This window comes from Nicotiana attenuata, unplaced genomic scaffold (assembly GCF_001879085.1).
Source record: "Nicotiana attenuata strain UT unplaced genomic scaffold, NIATTr2, whole genome shotgun sequence".
NCBI lineage: Eukaryota > Viridiplantae > Streptophyta > Magnoliopsida > Solanales > Solanaceae > Nicotiana > Nicotiana attenuata.
In genome coordinates, this window is record NW_017671889.1 from 76,832 (window position 1) to 96,732 (window position 19,901).

At 42.6% G+C, this 19,901-nt stretch overlaps 1 protein-coding gene across 1 annotated transcript; it reads left to right on the plus strand.

Moving 5' to 3' along the window:
* Positions 1–15,478: 15,478 nt before the first annotated feature.
* On the plus strand, positions 15,479–16,702 carry LOC109210744. Its single transcript, XM_019374203.1, has 2 exons — positions 15,479–16,159; positions 16,244–16,702. Exons 1-2 carry the CDS (start codon positions 15,479–15,481, stop codon positions 16,700–16,702), a joined length of 1,140 nt encoding a protein of 379 aa, XP_019229748.1.
* Positions 16,703–19,901: the final 3,199 nt, after the last annotated feature.

The window sequence follows — 19,901 nt, forward strand, 5'->3', positions numbered from 1 at the left end:
AGTAGTAAACTGCATCGCATAAAGATAAATCATTAATGTATACATAGTTGGATTGTTTCGTTAGGTATACGGTCAAAATCGGGCTCGCCTCTTGTGTGATTAATCGAGACTAAAATATGATAGGTTAAGGTTCGACCTCGTATTATACCGAATCATGGTGCAAAATTAGATTGTCGAGCTCGTGACCCAAAGACCGATCAAGATCGAGACCGAGCAAGATCGAGGGAAACTTACCGAGCCAAATAACGGAAAACCAAAATATCCTCAATCGGCCGAGGATCACGGCGGAAATCCCGGCAGGTATCAAGAAGAGGCCGATTAATTAGCTAATCATGATATTTCTTACCTCATATAAAACTGTATCAAGAGTAGGACTCCCCTACTATATAAAGGGGGTCTGATTATTTGTAAAACACATCATTTTTTACGCAACATAAAGTAATGTACTGTCATTTTCTAGCTTTTATTATCTTGTTACTCTGTTCATACGTCAGTTGAAACATCTTTGGTTCAAGGGTGACTGAACTCGAGGGCCAAGGCTATTCGATTCGTGTGGTTTGCATTTATTCTTTTATTGTCAATTTTAATCTATTCTCTTTATTTGTACCAAGTTACATCACGTATCCTTAAAATCACGTATAAATTCAATGGTTATCCAATTTTAGGGTAAATAGTTTGGCGCCCAACGTGGGGCTAAGGATAATAGTGATTACCTGGTAAAAGTTTTCGTAACACACACTATTTTACACTTGTTCATTGAAGTATCTTTGATTACAGGACTAAAATGTCAAACTCTCAGTTAGCACCTCTACACATTGATAATGATTTCGGCCACCACGACGAAAATGATAACATAGCACCAGGGAACGATGTACCTACGGTTGGCCTCGATGGAGTTCTGGCTGTAGATCCAACCAACGTCATCTCACATGTAGCCATCAACGAATATTTGGCCGTCGATCCCAAAGGCATCGCCCGTGGGGATTTTCGATCAGCCGCTCAAAGCGCACGTGGCGGTGAAGATGGGGGGATCAGCCTGCGGGTGACCTTCAAAATGTTGCAAGCTCAGCAGGCAGCAATAGCCCAGCTCCAAAACCAGAATCATCTACCGAGCAGGGTCGAGCTTGAGCCGTCCCAAGAAGTTGTTCTCAGGGTCGAATCGATTTCAAGAAAATCGAACGAGAAAGAATTGGAGGCCAATCCTGCAATCATGAAGATGCTCGAAGAACTGACAAAGCGATTTGAGTCGGTGAAAAAGAAAAAAAGGCAAACGACAAAAAGGTGGAAACTTACAACTCCAGGGTCGATCAAATCTTGGGGGCACCCAATATCGAAGGGACTGGATTCCAGAAAGTTCGTAAAAAACCTTTCCCCCCTAGCGCGACTCTGAAGCCAATCCCCAAGAAGTTCCGCATGCCCGAGATTCCTAAGTATAATGGAATGACCGATCCGAACGAGTACCTCACCTCTTACACGTGTGCTATCAAAGGGAATGATCTAGAGGATGATGAGATCAAATCTGTCTTGCTAAAGAAATTCGGGGAGACCCTGTCAAAGGGGGTATGATATGGTACCATAATTTTCCACCTAATTCTATTGACTCATTTGCTATGCTTGCAGATTCTTTCGTAAAGGCACACGCCGGGGCCATCAAGGTCGAAACCAGGAAGTTGGACCTTTTCAAGGTAAGGCATAAGGAAAAACGAAATGCTCAGAGAATTCGTGTCTCGATACCAAATGGAAGGAATAGACTTGCCACCAGTCGCTGACGATTCTGTTTAGGTTTTCACTCAAGGACTCAATGTTCGAAGCTCAGTGGCTTCACAAGCAGTTGAAGCAGACTTTGATAGAATACCCGGCTGTCACTTGGGCCGATGTGCATAATCGGTATCAATCAAAGATTAGGGCCGAGGACGATCAACTTGGGGATTCTTCTGGGTCCATTTGTCCTATCAGACCCGTCGATAGAATCAAGAGGGATATTGATCGAGAACCGAGGTTGAACAGAGATTGATATCAACCGTATAATGGAGATCGTGGGAGGAGCGGATTTAGGTGAAATTTTGCACGAAATGAAAGAAGAGGTGATCGAGGTGAAAGCTCACGAGGGCTCATGAACAAGAATGACTTCTATAGACCTGTCGGACCCAAAGAGGCACCACAATTATCAGAGTACATATTTAATGTTGATGCGGCTTCCATCATATCAGCCATCGAACGCATCAAAGATATCAAGTTGCCTCGATCTTTACAAACTGAACAAACACAAAGTGATCCCAATCAAATATGCAAATATCATGGCACACATGGCCACAGAATGGAGGATTGTCGACAATTGAGAGAAGAAGTAGCCCGGTTATTCAACAACGAGCACCTTCGAGAATTCCTGAGCGATCGAGCTAAGAATCATTTCAAAAACAGGTATTCCAATAAACAAAATGAACAAGACGAGCCCCAACACGTCATTCATATGATCATCGGAGGGGTCGATGTTCCTCAAGGTCCGATGATAAAGCGCACCAAAGTATCAATCACAAGGGAAAAACAGACTCGAGATTACATACCAGAGGGAACTTTATCTTTCAATGACGAGGATGCAGAAGGAATCATGCAGCCCCATAATGATGCAGTGGTAATTTCTGTACTCATGAATAAAACTCGAGTTAAATGTGTGTTAATTGATCTAGGTAGTTCGGCCAACATCATTCAATTGAGGGTCGTAGAACAACCCGACTTACAGGACCAAATTGTGCCTGCGGCCCGAGTGCTAAATAGATTCAACATAGCTTGCAAAACTATTAAGGGAGAAATAATGTTACCGGTAAACGTAGCCGGTACCACCCAAGAGACCAAGTTTTATGTGATCGAAGGGGACATGAGGTACAATGCCCTGTTCGGGAGGCCATGGATCCACAACATGAGGGTTGTGCCCTCGACCCTTCACCAGGTATTAAAGTTTCCAACTCTAGAAGGGATAAAGACGGTTTACGGGGAGGAACTCGCCGCAAAGGAGATGTTTGCCGTCGATGAAGTAATTCCGATATCAACACTCTCATAAAAAAAGGACTCAGGTCAAAGCAAAATAGGAAGCCAAATAACAATCATCGATGCCAGCCTCCACCCAATCGGACAAGCAAGAGATTGACGAAGACGACGATTAGGGGGTTACTCGATCCTTTATAGATCCCCATGATTCCGACGGTACCAAATCAACGGTCGAAGAGTTAGAGAAGTTCGTGCTGATTCAATTTCTTATAGCTAATATGGATTGTTTTACCTGGTCCCATCTCGGTATGACAGGGATCTCGCCTGCGCTTGGACCCGAAGTTCCATCCGGTAAAGCAGAAAAGGAGACTCCAGTCCAAGATCAAGCATGCCTTCATCAAGGACGAGGTAATTAAACTCCTTAAAATAGGGTCCATTCGGGAGGTCAAATACCCGGAATGGTTAGCAAACGTAGTAGTAGTAGTTCCTAAAAAAGGGAACAAACTAAGAATGTGTGTGGATTAGAAAGATTTAAATAAGCCATTCCCCAAAGACTCTTTCTCTTTGCCTAACATCGATCACATGATCGATGCCACGACCGGCCACGAGATCCTCAGTTTTCTCGATGCCTACTTTGGGTACAACCAAATACGGATGAACCCGGATGATCAAGAAAAGACCTCTTCCATCACCAAGTATGGCACATGCTGCTAAAATATAATGCCATTTGGATTAAAAAATGTCGGTGCCACTTACCAACGCCTAGAAAACCGAATGTTCAAAAAACAAATAGGAAAGCATTTGCAGGAAACCTTCAGTATATTGAAGAAGTACAATATGAAGCTGAATCCAGAAAAGTGCGAGTCGGAGTCGGATCAGGTAATTCCTCGATTTCATGGTGTCTAACCAAGGAATCGAGATCAACCCCGACAAGATCAAAGATATCAAGGATATCACGGTAATGGATAATGTTAAGGCCGTACAAAGGCTAATCGGGCACATTGCAGCCCTAAGGCGATTCATCTCGAGGTCTTCCGATAAATGCCATCAATTTTTCTCGTTGCTGAAGAAGAAAAACAACTTCACATGGACCCCGGAATGCCAATGGCTGTTAGAGTAACTCAAGCGATATTTATCGAGCCTGCCATTGCTTCACATGCCGAGGGCAGACGAACAATTATATTTGTATCTAGCAGTATCAAAAATAACGGTAAGTGGAGTCCTAATCCGGGAAGAACAAGGTACACAATTTCCAATTTGTTATGTTAGCATGACTTTAGGAGAGGCCGAAACTAGGAATCCTCACCTAGAAAAATTGGCACTCGCTTTGCTTAGTGCCTCTAGAAAACTGAAACCATATTTTCAGTGCCATCCTATATGTGTTGTGACAACCTACCCTTTATGAAATATAATGCATAAACCCGAACTCTCGGGACGATTGGCCTAATGGGCCGTAGAAATCAGCGGGTACAATATCGAATATCAATCTCGAACAGCCATTAATTCTCAAATTTTGGCAAATTTCGTGGCCGACTTTATGCCGACCCAAATACCCAAAATCGTTGTTGGTAAACTCGGGAACGTCTTCGAGAATCTGGACCCTCTATATGGACGGTGCCTCAACGTAAAAGGGTATGGACTTGGCATCGTACTGAAGCCACCAATATGCAATATAGTTAGATAATCTATTAGAATTATAAAATTGACTAACAACGAGGCTGTGATGACCCAAAAGGTCATCACTTGTTTTGGAAATAAATTTTGTGTTCCGAGGCCTTAAAACCTCCTTTTTGTCTCATCTCGATTTGCGTGCGCAGTCCGAGCGCGTATTCGGAAATCCATTATGTAAAAAAATCTGTAAAAAATGATGAATTTTTCTTTTAAAATGAATTTAGGTTGACTTCGGTTAACATTTTGGGTAAACGGACTCGGACCCGCGATTTGATGGTCCTGGAGGGTCCATAGGAAAATATGGGACTTGGGCGTATGCCAGGAATCGAATTCCGAGGTCCCAACCCGAGAAATGAATTTTTGAAGAAAATTGTTTAACTGAAATTTCTAGAGTTTTTGGAAATTTGAATGTAATTGAATTTGATGGTATCAGGCCCGTATTTTGGTTCCGGAGCCGGTACAGGTCTTATATGGGACTTAAGTTGAGCCTGAAAAATTTGGTAAGAAACGGACTTGAAATGACGTGAATCGGACCTTCGGTTGTTAAAATTTGAACTTAAGAGTTCATGAGATTTTCTTTGATTTTAATGCTAAATTCATAGTTATTGTGATGATTTGATCGCACGAGCAAGTCCGTATGATATTTTGGACTTGCGTGCATGTTTGGTTTGGAGCTCCTAGGGCTTGGGTTAGTTTTGGATAGGCCACAAAGTGAACTTAGACTTAGAAAAATAACTGTTGCAGGTTCAGAGAAGTTGCAGGTCTCTGAACCAGGCTTCGCGGTCCGCGGTGATTTCTCGTGACCGCGGTGGGGTCTTCGCGACCGCGGTGTGATTTATGTGGTCCGCGGTGAGCAAGGCAAATTCTTCACGGGCGTGCTCGATATTTCGCGGTCCGTGGTGGAGCTCCGTGGCCGCAATCCTTTTTATGCGGTCCGCAGTGAAGGTCTGAGAGGAGTATATAAACGGGACTTTTCAGTTATTTTTCCATTTCCAGAAACCTAAAACATAAGGGGCTATTTTTCAAACACTCTTTCTTTCCCAAAACACAAGTAAGTGATTTTAAACTCATTTCTTTCACTTGTTAACTTCTTTTTACAAGATTTCATCCTAGAATCTAGGGTTTTCATGGTGGAATTGGGAATTATGGGTAAAACCTAAGAATGTTGAAATTTGGGGATTTAGACCTCAAATTGAGGTTGGTTTCCAAAACCAATTATATATCCTGGTTCGGGGGTGAATGGGTAATCGGGTTTTGGTCCGAATTTTGGGTTTGGACCAAGTGGGCCCATTGGTCGATTTTCGGCTTTTGGGGAAATCTTTTGAAAACCCATTTTCATGCATTAGAGTTGATTCATTTAGCATCTATATATAGTCTTAATTAAATTATGGCTAGATACAAGCGAATTGGTAGTGGAATCAAGAGGTAAAGCGGTAGTTGAGGCTTGAATTGTGTTCGAGGCATCGAGGTAAGTGTTTGGTCTAACCTTAGCTTGAGGGATTAGGAGTTGTGTCCTATTTGCTATGTGTTAATTGTTGAGTACGACGTATAGGCATGGTGACGAGTATCTATACGTTGGTGTCAAGCATGCTTATGCTATGATTAATATGACTCCGTTTTGTATTGTTCATGCCTCATGTGATATTTCTATTGTTGAACAAGGCTTATGGAAGTAATTTTGGTAATTGAACATTGAAGAGCGTTGGCTCAAGTTGTGAAATGATTTGTGGAATTATTGTTGGCAATTGGACATTATAAAGCATTGGCTCAAGTTGTGAATTAAATGTGAAAAAGAGAAGAGGATTATGATATTGTCTCCCTTGCCGGGATGTTGTTGCTTTTAATGTTATCTCCCTTGCCGGGATGTTGTTGCTTTTGATATTGTTTCCCTTGCCGGGGTATGATTGTTGTACTATTGTTCCCTTGCCGAGATTTTATTGTGATTCTATTGATTTGCTTGCCCTTATTGCTTTGTGATTGTTGTTTGGGTGAGGAAGAGTGTTAAAGCACAAAGGCTGATGTCGTGCATGATATTTGTGAGAGAGAGTGTTAAAGCACGAAGGGTGATGCCGTGCCGCACGATGTACAATTCCGTGCCTTTATATGAGTGATAATGCACGAAGCATCATTCCGTGCTATGATTATGTGAGGTAAAAGGACGAAGGGTGATGCCGTACCGATTTTGTTGATTTTTGGTGAGGACGAGAGTAAAAGAACGAAGGGTGATGCCGTGCCGATTTTATTGATTTTTGGTGAGGACGAGAGTAAAAGCACGAAGGGTGATGCCGTGCACTTGTCTTTGATTTCCTGATTTCTATTGATAATTGAGTTATGGTGTTCTTTACATTTAGCTGTTAGTTTCTGTTGCTACTTGTTGTTCCCCGCAGCATGTTTCCCCCTTCCTATCTTTAATTGTAAAGTTTTGCCTTTATTTTCCCGCTGTACATGATTTAACTGCACAGGTTTATTTGGTAGTCTGGTCCTAGCCTCGTCACTACTTCGCCGAGGTTAGGCTAGGCACTTACCAACACATGGGGTCGGTTGTTCTGATACTACACTCTGCACTCTTTTGTGCAGATCCCGGTGCTGTAGCTTTCGGACCGCAGTGAGGTTGCTGCCTCCAGTTCATCAGGCGACCTGAGGTAGTCCTGCGGGCGTTCGCGGACCTTGGCGTCTCCTTCTATCTTTTCATTCTGTTTCTTTCATGTATTCCAGAGACAGTGTTGTATTAATCTTTCAGACCTTTATTTGTAGTATTCCTAGACAGTCTGTGAAATTGTGACACCAGTTCTGGGTAGTTTATGTTATGAATTGGTATTGGTATCATTATCAAAATATTACATTTCAGTCTTCCGCTTATTAAATTCCGTTGTTTATATGATGTTGCTTCCTTATTGATAAAGGATTAAAAATGGGAAAAAGGTAAATAATACAATTGGTTGGCTTGCCTAGCTTTCACTAGTAGGCGCCATCACGACTACCGAGGGTGGGAAATCCGGGTCATGACAGAGGCCTATTATGAGGCCATGATTACAGGTCTCAAACTAGCCAAAGGCTTGGGGGCGGAGGTGATTGAAGCTAAGTCTGACTCCCTTCTTGTAGTAAACCAAGTTAACAGAACGTTCAAAATCAGAGAAGAACGAATGCAACGGTACCTAGACAAGTTACAAGTAACATTACATTGGTTCATAGAGTGGACTTTGCAGTACGTGCCTCAAGATCAAAATAGTAAGGCCGATTCCCTTGCAAACTTAGGGTCGTCGGTCGAAGACGACGAGCTCAACTCGGGGGAAGTCGTACAACTCATGAGGTCGGTAGTAGAGGAAGGTCACACCGAAATAAACTCCACAAGCTTAACTTGGGATTGGAGAAATAAATACGTAGAGTATTTGAAGACCAAGAAACTTCCATCAGATCCAAAGGAATCGAGAGCCCTGCGCACAAAGGCAGCCCGATTCAGCTTGTTCGTAGACCAGGAGATACCGAATACGTTCTAAGGGAAGTTCACGGGAGCACTTGCCGAAATCATTCAGGCGCTGAATCATTGGTTCAAAAGGTTATCAGAGCCGGTTATTACTGGATCGACATGGAATAGGATGAAAAAGAGTTCATACGAAAATGCGACAAGTGCCAAAGATATGCTCCAATGATTCACCATCCCGAGGAGTTGTTGCATTCGGTCTTATCGCCATGGCCATTAATGAAGTGGGCTATGGACATCGTCGGCCCTCTTCCGTGGGCACTAGGTAAGGCTCAATTTATCTTATTTATGACTGACTATTTTCCTAAGTGGGTTGAAGAACATGCTACGAGAAGGTCAGGGAGAAGGAAGTTATCGACTTCATTTGGGATCACGTCATATGTCGGTTCGAGATGCCATCCGAAATTGTATGTGACAATGGAAAATAGTTTATCGGCAACAAACTGACCAAATTTCTCGAAGATCATAAGATCGTAAGGATCTTATCGACAGCTTATCACCCTAGTGGGAACAGACAAGCCGAATCGACCAACAAAACCATAATCCAAATCCTTTATAAAAGGTTGAATGACGCTAAGGGAAAATGGAAAGAGATCTTGCCCGAAGTTCTTTGGGCATATCGCACTACCTTGAAGTCCAGTACCGAGACTACCCCGTTCTCATTAGTTTATGGCGCCGAAGTTCTAATACCGGTCGAAGTCGAGGAGCCGAGTATCAGATTTCGATATGCAACATAGGAATTAAATGACGAGGCCATGAATTTGAGCGTGGATCTATTGGATGAAAGGCGTGAAGCCGCCCTAGTTCGATTGCCCACCCAAAAGCAACGGATCGAGAGGTATTCTAATCGAAGGTCCAACCTTCGATATTTAAATGTCGGGGACTTAGTACTAAGGAAGGTCACACTAAGCACTTGGAATCCGAACAAAGGGAATAAGGGTGCGAATTGGGAAGGACCATACCAGATTCTCGAGGTCACAGGGAAAGGATCCTATAAGCTCGGAATGACAAACGGAGAACAACTACCGAATAATTGGAACGTAACTCACCTAAAATGATATTACTTCTAAGGTACCACCCCATTTCATTTCTTTTTATTTTTGGACTAACACTTGCAGGTGGTCCACAAGGAGTGGCACGAAGTTTTTAGGTCTAAAAGCATGCGTTGCACTCTTTTTCCCTTGAACTGTTTTTGTCTCAATTGGGTTTTTTGGCAAGGTTTTTAACGAGGAAACTGTGGATCGTTCTAACTTAGAATCAAAGGCAGATCATGAATCGGTGTCGAAGACAGCATTAACAGTATCCGAGGTTTCTCTACAATCAACCTCGAATACTAGGGGGCATTACCCTTGGATATCAACTTTTGCGAGGAAATCACTTCGTAATAGAAGGGTCTCGATAGGTAGGATTTGTTGTAAGGGCCAAACGCTCAAACGAACCTTGTCCATATAGGTTGCTCGAGCCCTGGCATAAAACATGTACGCATGTATAACTGTTTAGCACAATAATAAAGAGAAGTAGTTTCCTTGCTGTCATCTTATGTTTGAAAATTTCCTCTTTACATCCCTTATAAAATTTCGTATTTTCGATATTATAAGAGAAACGAGCTCAAGGGTCGATCATAACCAGAATTTGGATGATCACTCCCTCACTCTGGGACCGCCGTCCGAAAACAAAACTCGAACAGATCAAGCTATTAAACATCAAGGACACAAGAACTATTAGTCAATCTTCGAATTTTAAAGGCCACGCCCATACCCACTCGGGGACTATTATCTTAGGCAAGACTGGATAACTCGGGAAAGTAAGCTCACTGGGCTACGCCCGAATTAAAAGGCTACGACCAACTTAACACGGCTTGGAGATGTCCGAAAATCGTAACAAAAAATAGGCCTTCAAAGTTTTCATAACCGGTTTTAAAGGCTACCCTCATCTAACTATAATCTGAGTTACTTACTTTGGGAGAAGATTCCGGGTAACACCGAACCTCCAAGACACCTCAAAAATAAGAATAATGTGAAAACAACGTATGTTCGAACTTTCACAACCTAAGTTATTTTATGCTAAGGCATTCCGACCTTTGTGAATACAAGTAATGAAATAAAGGAAAAATTTGAAAGCCGAAAGGGAAAGAAAGCCTTGTATATATTTACCCAATTTTTACAAAGGCTAGAATGGCCTAGTACAAAAGTCTACAATGGCCGAAATACCCCCCCCCCCCAAAAAAAAGCAAAAGACAAAAACATATAAAGGCCTAAGTGGCCTGGTCTTCACCAGAGGCAGCATCTCCATCCTCGGGATCTTCCCCGCTTTTAGACTCGCTTAAACACTCAGAATCTTCCTCGGGAAAGGCCAGCTTTCGGGCCCTGGCTTCTTCTGCTTTGGCATTCTCGATTTCAGCCAGTATATCAAAATCCTGAGCATGTACTCCCTCGAGTCCTTGCCACCTTACATGTCCACCATGCTCTTGGCTTGCGCCTAGATGGCCTCGACGTCGACCTTGAATTGGGCCACTTTAGCATCGACTTTGGTATTGGCCACGGTCACCTCAGATTTGGCCGCCTCGAGTTCATTAGCCAATTTTGCCTTATCGGAAATAGCCAAGTCCAATTGGGATTGAAGCTCCTTGATTTTCTTGACCTGCACCAAGGCCTTCTCTTTTGCATTTCGGAGCTGGGTCTCAGCCGACTCTAGTTGTGCTTGGACAGCGTCCTTTTTCGAGGCTATGATGTCCATATTTTTCTTGAACTCCTCAGCCTCAATCTGAATTATATCTACCCGTGCCTAAAGATGCACGATATGTTCAAGCCTCTACCGAACCTGCAGGATCGGATCGTTAGTCACTATCTTCAATTCGTCTTCACTATCGTGAATCACTCGAAATACCTGCTCGGCCATCTCGACATGCTCACTCCGAGCCACTTCTAACTCGGCCAGAAGCTTCTCACTCAGAAGCTTGTAAGTATCCCTATTTTCCGTAAGCTCCCAACCTCAATTTTGTGCTGGGTTAACTCCTCCCAGTTTCGGAGGAAAGCCTCATGATGCAATGCTTGGGAAAGCCATGTTTAGATTAGACAAGAATTGAAGAGAGTACGATCTTAACTCTTAGGGGGCGGATTTGTGGTAAGGATAGGAATATACCTAGTCACCGTGCTTAATTAAATATCATAATCTTAATGTGTTCTTGATAGATTGATTCCATAGGAATATATGCGTTAATCTATTTTGAATAGGCGGGTAGTACTTCGGGAGAAGGCTATGAGAACAATTGTTCGATTAATTAGCAATCATGAGTGAATTGTATGAAAGGGAGAGTTAACTAGAAAATAATAGGATTGGTGAATCGATCACAACCCTGGAATATTTGTATATACTGAATACACCACAATTATTTTGCTACTTGACAATTTAGTTATTAATTAGAATTATAGTTTAGTATAAGCACATCCTTGAATTCGATTTTGGCTTGACTGAATAACAATCTTGGTAAATTTAGTGGGTAGTTGATACAAGTCTCTGTGGGTTCGACACTCGACTTATCATTTTATTACTTGTACGACCACGTATACTTGAATATTGACTACTTCCTAGTTTTTGCTTTAATTGTTTATTTCGTCAAGTCTAACGTTACTTAATTGTTGCTCTGTTCTCAGGAACTTAGATTGAATGCGTAGGGTCAAAAGCCAGGACATACTTCAAGGCTTTGACCCTGAACCTGAGAGAACATTTCATAGGAGGTTGTGGTAAGCAAGGGATACAAATAATCTTCAGGCACTCGTTCAATTTCCTGTGAACATGGAAGAGGAGCAACACATGGTTGTTCAGGAGATGGCGATGCCTAGCGTTGCTAATGTCACTTCCAACATTGTGAAGCCTAGAATCAGTGGGCACTTTGAGCTGAAATAGAGCATGATCCAGCTACTTCATGTGAATGGGCAGTTTATGGGTCTTCCACATGAGGATCCACAATAGCATATCCTGAACTTTTTGGAGATTAGTGATACTTACATCACTAACGGGGTCACTCCAGACTATGTGAGGCTCACACTTTTCCATTCTCTCTGTTGTGCGATCAAAGCGATGGCTGAAGGCAGAACCAGCTAATTCTATTACATCATGGAATGATCTGGCAAGGAAATTTCTAGCAAGGTTCTTCCCTTCAGGCAAAACTGTAAAGATTAGAAGTGAGATAGTCGCCTTCAAACAGAAAGCGGGGGAGTCTCTATACTCAGCTTGGGAGAGGTTCAAGGGGCTACTTAGAGATTTTCCTCATCATAATCAAACAAACAAAGTGTTAGCTCACACTTTCATAGAAGGGCTACATCCCGAGACAAAAATTATGGTAGATGCTGCAGATGGAGGTCGAGTGTTGGAGAAAAGCTTTGACGAGATATATGCATTATTGAACAAATTATCCAAAAGTTCCGGATTGGCAAGGATAAATGGGCAGACACACGGTGCAAAAATCAATAGGGGTTCTCGAGTTAGATGTCGTCTCGGCATTATCAGCGCCGATTTCTACACTGACCAACTAAGTCAATCAGATGACCTTGGTTATCAACAAGCAACAAGCTCAACCAATGCAGCAGGTTCAAGAGTTTTGTGAAGTATGTGGGAGAGGGTCACACGAGCGACTTATGCCTAGTTAATCCAGAGTCTGTCTGCTTTGTGGGTAATACAAATAGGGGCTAGAAAAACCAATGTGGGAACACTTATAATCCCAACTGGAGGAACCACCCAAACTTCTCTTGGGGTGGAAACCAAGATGCTTGAAATCAATGCAGACCACAAACACCTCAACAACAATATAGACCACCTCAGGCTGAACAACAGGTAAATTCAACAAGTCACGTTGAGGACATGGTGAAGAAATTAATGGCTGACCAGCAACCCCACACCGCAGAGATGATAAAGAAAGTGATGGTTGACCAGGAGATGATAAAGAAAGTGATGGTTGACCAGCAGGCCCAAGCCGCATCGATGAGAAATTTGGAGTGCCAAATGGGATAACTTTCCAGTGCCCAACATACTCGACCAGTTGGAGCTCTTCCAAGTGACACTGAGGCTAATCCTAAGGCATCTATTAATGTTGTCTCATTGAGGAATGTGAGACAATTAGAAGAAGTCCAGTCGAAAAAGAGAAAACAAGTGACCTTTAATGAGAAGCCGGCCACTATAGAGTCAGAATCAGAGAAATCAAAGGAGTTTAAGAAGCCAGCTGAAGAGGTGGTGGCTAAGCAACCTCCACCATTAGTTGCGAGGCCACCACCTCCGTTCCCTCAAAGGTTGCAGAAAGTGAAGGATTATGCCGCATATAAAATGTTTCTTGATATTTTGAAGTAGGTGCAAATAAATATTCTACTGGTAGACATCCTGCAAGAAGTTCCCAAATATGCAAAATACATAAAGGACATAGTGGCAAATAAAAGGAGGATCACTGAATTCGAGACTGTGTCACTCACTGAGGAATGTAGCTCTAGAATTCAAAGTAAGCTACCTCAGAAATTGAAGGATCCAGGGAGTTTCACTATCCAAATCTCGATTAGTAAGCATGCAGTTGGGCGAGCTTTGTGTGATTTTGGAGTAAGCATCAATATGATGCCGCTATCTGTGTTCAGACAGTTGGGTTTGGGTGAGCCGCGCCCAAAAACGGTAATCTTACAGTTGGCTGATCGCTCCCTTGCTCATCCAGAAGGAGTGATTGAAGATGTGTTAGTTCAAGTGTGTTCTTTCATATTGCCTTCTAATTTCATTATCTTGGACTACGAGCCTGATCAGGAAGTTCCATTTATTTTGAGGCGTCCATTCTTAGCCACAGGTCAAGTTATTGATGTATGCGAAGGAAAGATGACAATGAGAGTAGGTGATCAAGTGGAGGTATTTAATGTGTACAAAGCACTCAGATTGCCAGCCCACTATGAAGAGTTATCCATGATTTCTTTAGTGGAATGCAATGCTATGTCATTGGTACCTTATATGAGTCCCATAGATCCTCTTGAGCGAGCTTTGATTGGGAATGAAGAAGACATTGAAGATAAGATGATGGGCAAAATTGAACAAGTACTCGATACATCATGCAATTACGTCCATGGGTTTGGGAAGTTTGAGGAGTTGGGCAGGCCTGTCACTCTGACCCTTCCTAAGCCATCTATTGAGGAAGCTCCAAAGCTAGAATTAAAGCCCCTTCCAACACATATGCACTATGCTTATTTAGGAAACTCTGAAACTTTGCCAGTAATTATCTCGTCCAGCCTGACTAATGTACTAGAAGAAAAATTGCCCAGAGTACTTCGCGAGCATTAAAAGGATATAGGGTGGAAAATTGCAGACATCAAAGGAACTAGTCCATCGTTTTGCATGCATAAAATTTTTCTAGAATATGGACACCGCCCTAGTGTTGAGTAGTAGAGGAGATTAAATCCTATCATGAAGGAAGTCGTGAAAAGGAAGTAATTAAGTGGCTCGATGCAGGTATCATCTTTCCTATCTCTAACAGTAATTGGGTAAGCCAAGTACAATGTGTTCCTAAAAAGGGAGGGATGAATGTGGTCGAGAATGAAAATAATGAGCTAATTCCTACCCGCACTATGACGGAGTGGAGAGTTTGCATTTATTACGAAAAGCTCGACAAAGCAACCCGTAAGGACCACTTCCCACTTCGATTCATTGACCAAATGTTGGACAGACTGGTGGGGCATGATTATTATTGCTTCCTTGATGGTTATTCGGGGTACAACCAGATCATCATGCCCAGAAGATCAGGAGAAGACCACTTTTACTTGTCTTTATGGCACTTTCGCCTTCAAGCGAATGTAGTTTAGTCTTTGTAATGCACCAGCTACTTTCCAGAGATGCATGCTGGCTATTTTCACCGATATGGTGGAAAAATTTGTGGAAGTTTTTATGGATGATTTTTCAATCTTTGGGTCTTCTTATGATGATTGTTTGAAGAATTTGAGCAAGGTGTTGGCCCGTTGTGAAGAAACAAATCTGGTATTGAATTGGGAACAATGCCATTTTATGGTGCAGGAAGGCATTGCGTTGGGTCACAGAGTGTCTAGGAACGACATTGAAGTTGATAAGGCGAAGGTGGAGGCGATTGAAAAATTAAATCCACCCATTTCTGTGAAGAGCGTTCGGAGTTTCTTGGGACACGTAGGATTCTGTCGACGCTTTATTAATGATTTCTCTGAAATTGCTACTCCTTTGTGCAGGTTGCTTGAAAAACATGTGACTTTCGATTTTGACGACGCCAACCTAAAAACATTTTAAGAGCTCAAAAAGAAGCTGGTGGTTGCCCCCATTATCGCCGCATCGGATTGGTCCTTACCATTTGAACTTATGTGTGATGCAAGTGACCATGTTATTTGGGCAGTGCTAGGCCAGAGGAAGGACAAAATATTTTATTCCATTTACTATGCGAGTAAGACTCTTGATGATACGCAACTGAATAACCCCACCACTGAAAAGGAGTTGTTCGCTGTGGTGTGGGCCTTTGAGAAATTTCAAGCATACTTGGCGGGAACAAAAGTCATAGTCCATACCGATCATGCAGCAATCGGGTATCTATTCACAAAGAAAGAATCTAAAGCTAGATTGGTGCGCTGGGTCTTGTTATTGCAGGAATTTGATGTGGAAATACAAGATCGAAAGGGCACAAAGAACCAAGTAGCTGACCATCTATCAAGGCTGGAAAATCACAACCACGTGGAGGAGGGTGACCAAATTAAAGAAGTATTTCCTGATGAGCAACCTTTTGCTATCACCCAAGGCCTTCCCCTATGGTATGCGAACTATGTGAATTATCTGGTGAACGGAGTACTTCCTTTTGAAATTAAATCTGAAGCTAGAAAGAGGTTTCTACATGATGTGAACTTCTACTATTGGGATGGGCCATATTTGTACAAGCAGTGTGCTGACCAAATGATTAGGAGATGCATACCTGAAAAGGAGGCCGAACTAGTCTTGTATGATTGTCATGCATCACCGTATGGAGGCCATCATGGAGGTGATAGAACAGCTGTAAGGGTATTATAGTCCGGTTTATTTTGGCCAACTTTATTCAAGGATGCCCATGCATTTGTTAAGAAGTGTGACTAGTGTCAGAGAACAGGAACAATCACATGGAGGCATGAGATGCCTTTAAATAACATCCTGGAGGTCAAGATTTTTGATGTGCGGGGGATAGATTTTATGGGACCATCTCCATTGTCCAGAGGAAACAAATACATTTTTGTAGCAGTTGACTACGTGTCAAAATGGGTAGAGGCGATCGCATTACCAACAAATGATGCCATGGTGGTAGCCGCGTTCATGAAAAAGAATGTATTTTCGAGATTCGGGACTCCACGTGCTTTGATTAGTGATGAAGGGACACACTTTCGCAATCGGTTATTGAATAACCTTCTAGCTAAATATGGAGTCCGCCATAGAGTTGCGATGACATATCATCCTCAAACTAGTGGACAAGTGGAGGTGTCTAATAGAGAAATAAAGCAAATCTTAGAGAAGATGGTGAGTGTGAATAGAAAAGATTGGGCTGCAAAGTTAGATGATGCCTTGTGAGCATATAGAACTGCATACAAAACGCCAATTGGGGCGTTGCCGTATAGGCTAGTTTATGGTAAGGCATGTCACTTGCCTTTTGAACTTGAACACAAAGTATATTGGGCCATTAAGAAGTTAAATATGGACCTTGAAGCTGCGGGCGAGAAAATACTCTTGCAGTTGAATGAGTTAGATGAGTTCTGGTATCACGACCCAAACCCCGCACTGGTCGTGATGGCGCCTCTCGAGAAGACGAGGCCAGCCAACTAACCCAACTCGTCTTTTCCAAAAATAATTTAAACTTGAATAACAACCAAAATGTGACTTAATAAAATTAATTAGCGGAATTACAACCCCACACAACCCTAATCGGGGTGTCACAAGTCACGAGCATCTATCGGAATGTAAATCCACTACAAGTCTCTAAAATACAAAACTGAAATAACGAACAAAAGAGAGGAAAATGGTGCTGCGAACGCTGGCAGTCACCTCCTTAACTCATATAACTCTGCCTCTGATCAGCCAAAACCTGCTACCGGGTGAATAGATACCTGCATCTGCACACGAGGTGCAGGGAGTAAAGTGAGTACTCCAACTCAGTGAGCAATAAGGGTAAATAACAACTGAGCAGTAAGAAATCACGTAAAGCAAACCATCATGCTATATAGGAGCAGTGTAAAACCCTTTGAGAAAAAAATAGTGAAGCTGTGAAATCTTTAGGAATATCTTAATCAGTTTAAAACCTCTTTTGCAAATGACTTTTTCAACAGTATGCAAACGAATGCAATTCAAATAGTGCAGATAAGCACAGAAGTCCGCCCCTCGGGCACAACACTCACTCAACAGGTAATGACAGGCAATCAGGTAGATGTCCCGTGAAGTAACACAAATAACAGATAATGGCAAACAAATGAAATAAAGTAAACACATAGAACAGTACTAGTACCGCTACGGCGTGCAGCCCGATCCGTTTATCGTCGACGGCGCTCACTGGGGGTATGCAGACTCCGGGAGGGGCCCCTTACGGCCCAAGTGCAATAATAAGCCATCTCGTGGCATCAAGTAGGCCCTCAACCTCATATCAATATCAATATCATACCGCTGCGGCGTGCAGCCCATCCCATACTCAGTCCAAAATCACATAAGCCCCTCTGGCACAATCATATAGAAATATTCAGCCCAAACTTCATTAAAAATATTAGTTAAGTTTCAAGTTTAAGAAAAGGTGGCTGAGTTTGCAAAACAGTATTAAATACTAGGACTGAGTTCAATGATATGTAAATGTGGTAAGAAACCAGTAATAACAATCCCTGAAAGAATTCAATCAATTGGCACGAAGCCCAAATATAGCAATCAGCTAAATTAAAATGATAATAAGTGAATTTCAGTCAAATACGCAGTATATTCATCTACCGGGACGGACCAGGTCACAATCCCCAACGGTGCTCTACCCCACGCTTGCTACCCGGCGTGCAAGTCACCTCAATATAGCACTACGATGTGCAAATACGGGATTTCAAAACCCTCAAAATATCATTTACAATCATTACTCACTTCGAACCGGCGAAATCTCTAGCTCGCGACGCCTTTGCCCCTCAAATCGGCCTCCACGTGCGTTGAATCTGACCAAAACCACAACGAATACGTCACAATATGCCAATGGAACAATACCCAATCAAAAACGATCGAAAAATAGCGAAAATCTCGAAATTAGCAAAACTCGAGCCTCGGGCCCACTTCTCGAAAATCAGAAAATTTAACATCAACGGACTCCTTATCTCGCCACGAGTCTATACATATAAAGATTACCAAAATCGGAGTCCAAATGACCCCTCAAATCCCAATTTGAAATATTAAAACTCAAGCCCTAGTTCTTCCCCTTTTTGCTAAGTTTCCATGGATTTCAAGGTTAATTTCACAATAAAATCGTGTTTTTAGTTCATAGGGCTTACCTCCAATCAATCCCAGTCGAAATCCTCTTCAATTCCCGTCCAAAAGCTCTCAAGGATGTTCAAAAATGGTGAAAATAGGGCTTAGCTCGCGGATGAAATATTTATTAAACCCTTCTGTCCAGCACTGGAATTCCTTCTTCGCGAACGCGGTCAAACCCACGCGTTCGCGATGCACAACTTTTCTTGACCCAAAAATAACATTTCGCGAACGCAACACCTTACCCGCGAACGCGATGCTCTGACTCTTAAACCTACGCGAATGCGAAGCACAACTACTCCTGGACCCAAAGCCTTATACGCGATTGCGAACATTCACCTGCGAACGCGAAGCACAAGCTGCTCACCTTCCGCGAACGCGAGTCTTTAGACGCGAACATGAAGCACAAACTCAGGCCAACCCAAATTCCTTCTACGCGATCGCGAGGTACCTCACGCGATCGCGAAGACTAATTCTTCTGCAACAGCTGATGATCAATTTCTGCAACATTTTTCAACTTCAAACTTCCCGTTAGCCATCCGAAATCACCCGGAGGCCCCCGGGACCTCAACCAAAAGCACCAACACCTCTTATAACATCATTCAAACTTGTTCCAATCATCAAACGCCTCAAACAACACCAAAATCATCAAATTACATTGAATTCAAGCCTAAGTTCTCCTAAAACTTCCGAAACACGCATTTGATCAAAAACCCAACCAAATCACCTCCGAATGACCTGAAATTTTGCACACACATCCCAAATCACATAACGAAGCTACAGCAACTTTCGGAATTCCATTCCGACCCTCGGATCAAAATCTCACCTATCAACCGGAATTCGCCAAAATACTAACTTCGCCAATTCAAGCCTAATTCTACACCGGACCCCCAAAACCACTTCCGATCACACTCCTAAGTCACAAATCACCTAGCGAAGCTACCTAAATCATAAAAACTCCGATCCGAGCTCATATACATATAAGTCAACTCTTGGTCAAACCTTTCAAATTCAAAGCTTTCAACTGAAACTGTTCTTTCAAATTCATTCTTAATTTTTCGTGAAAACCAAAACCAACGATCTACCTTAGTCATAATACATATCACGGGGCAAGTCATGCCCGAGAACTGGCGATCAAAGTGCAAAAGCTCAAAACGACCGGTCGAGTCGTTACATCCTCCCCCACTTAAACACACGTTCGTCCTCGAACGTACCCAGAGCTGTTCTAAAAGCCAACCAATCGCTGAATAACCTTACCATGCATATACCCGGGGGGGGGGGGGGGTAT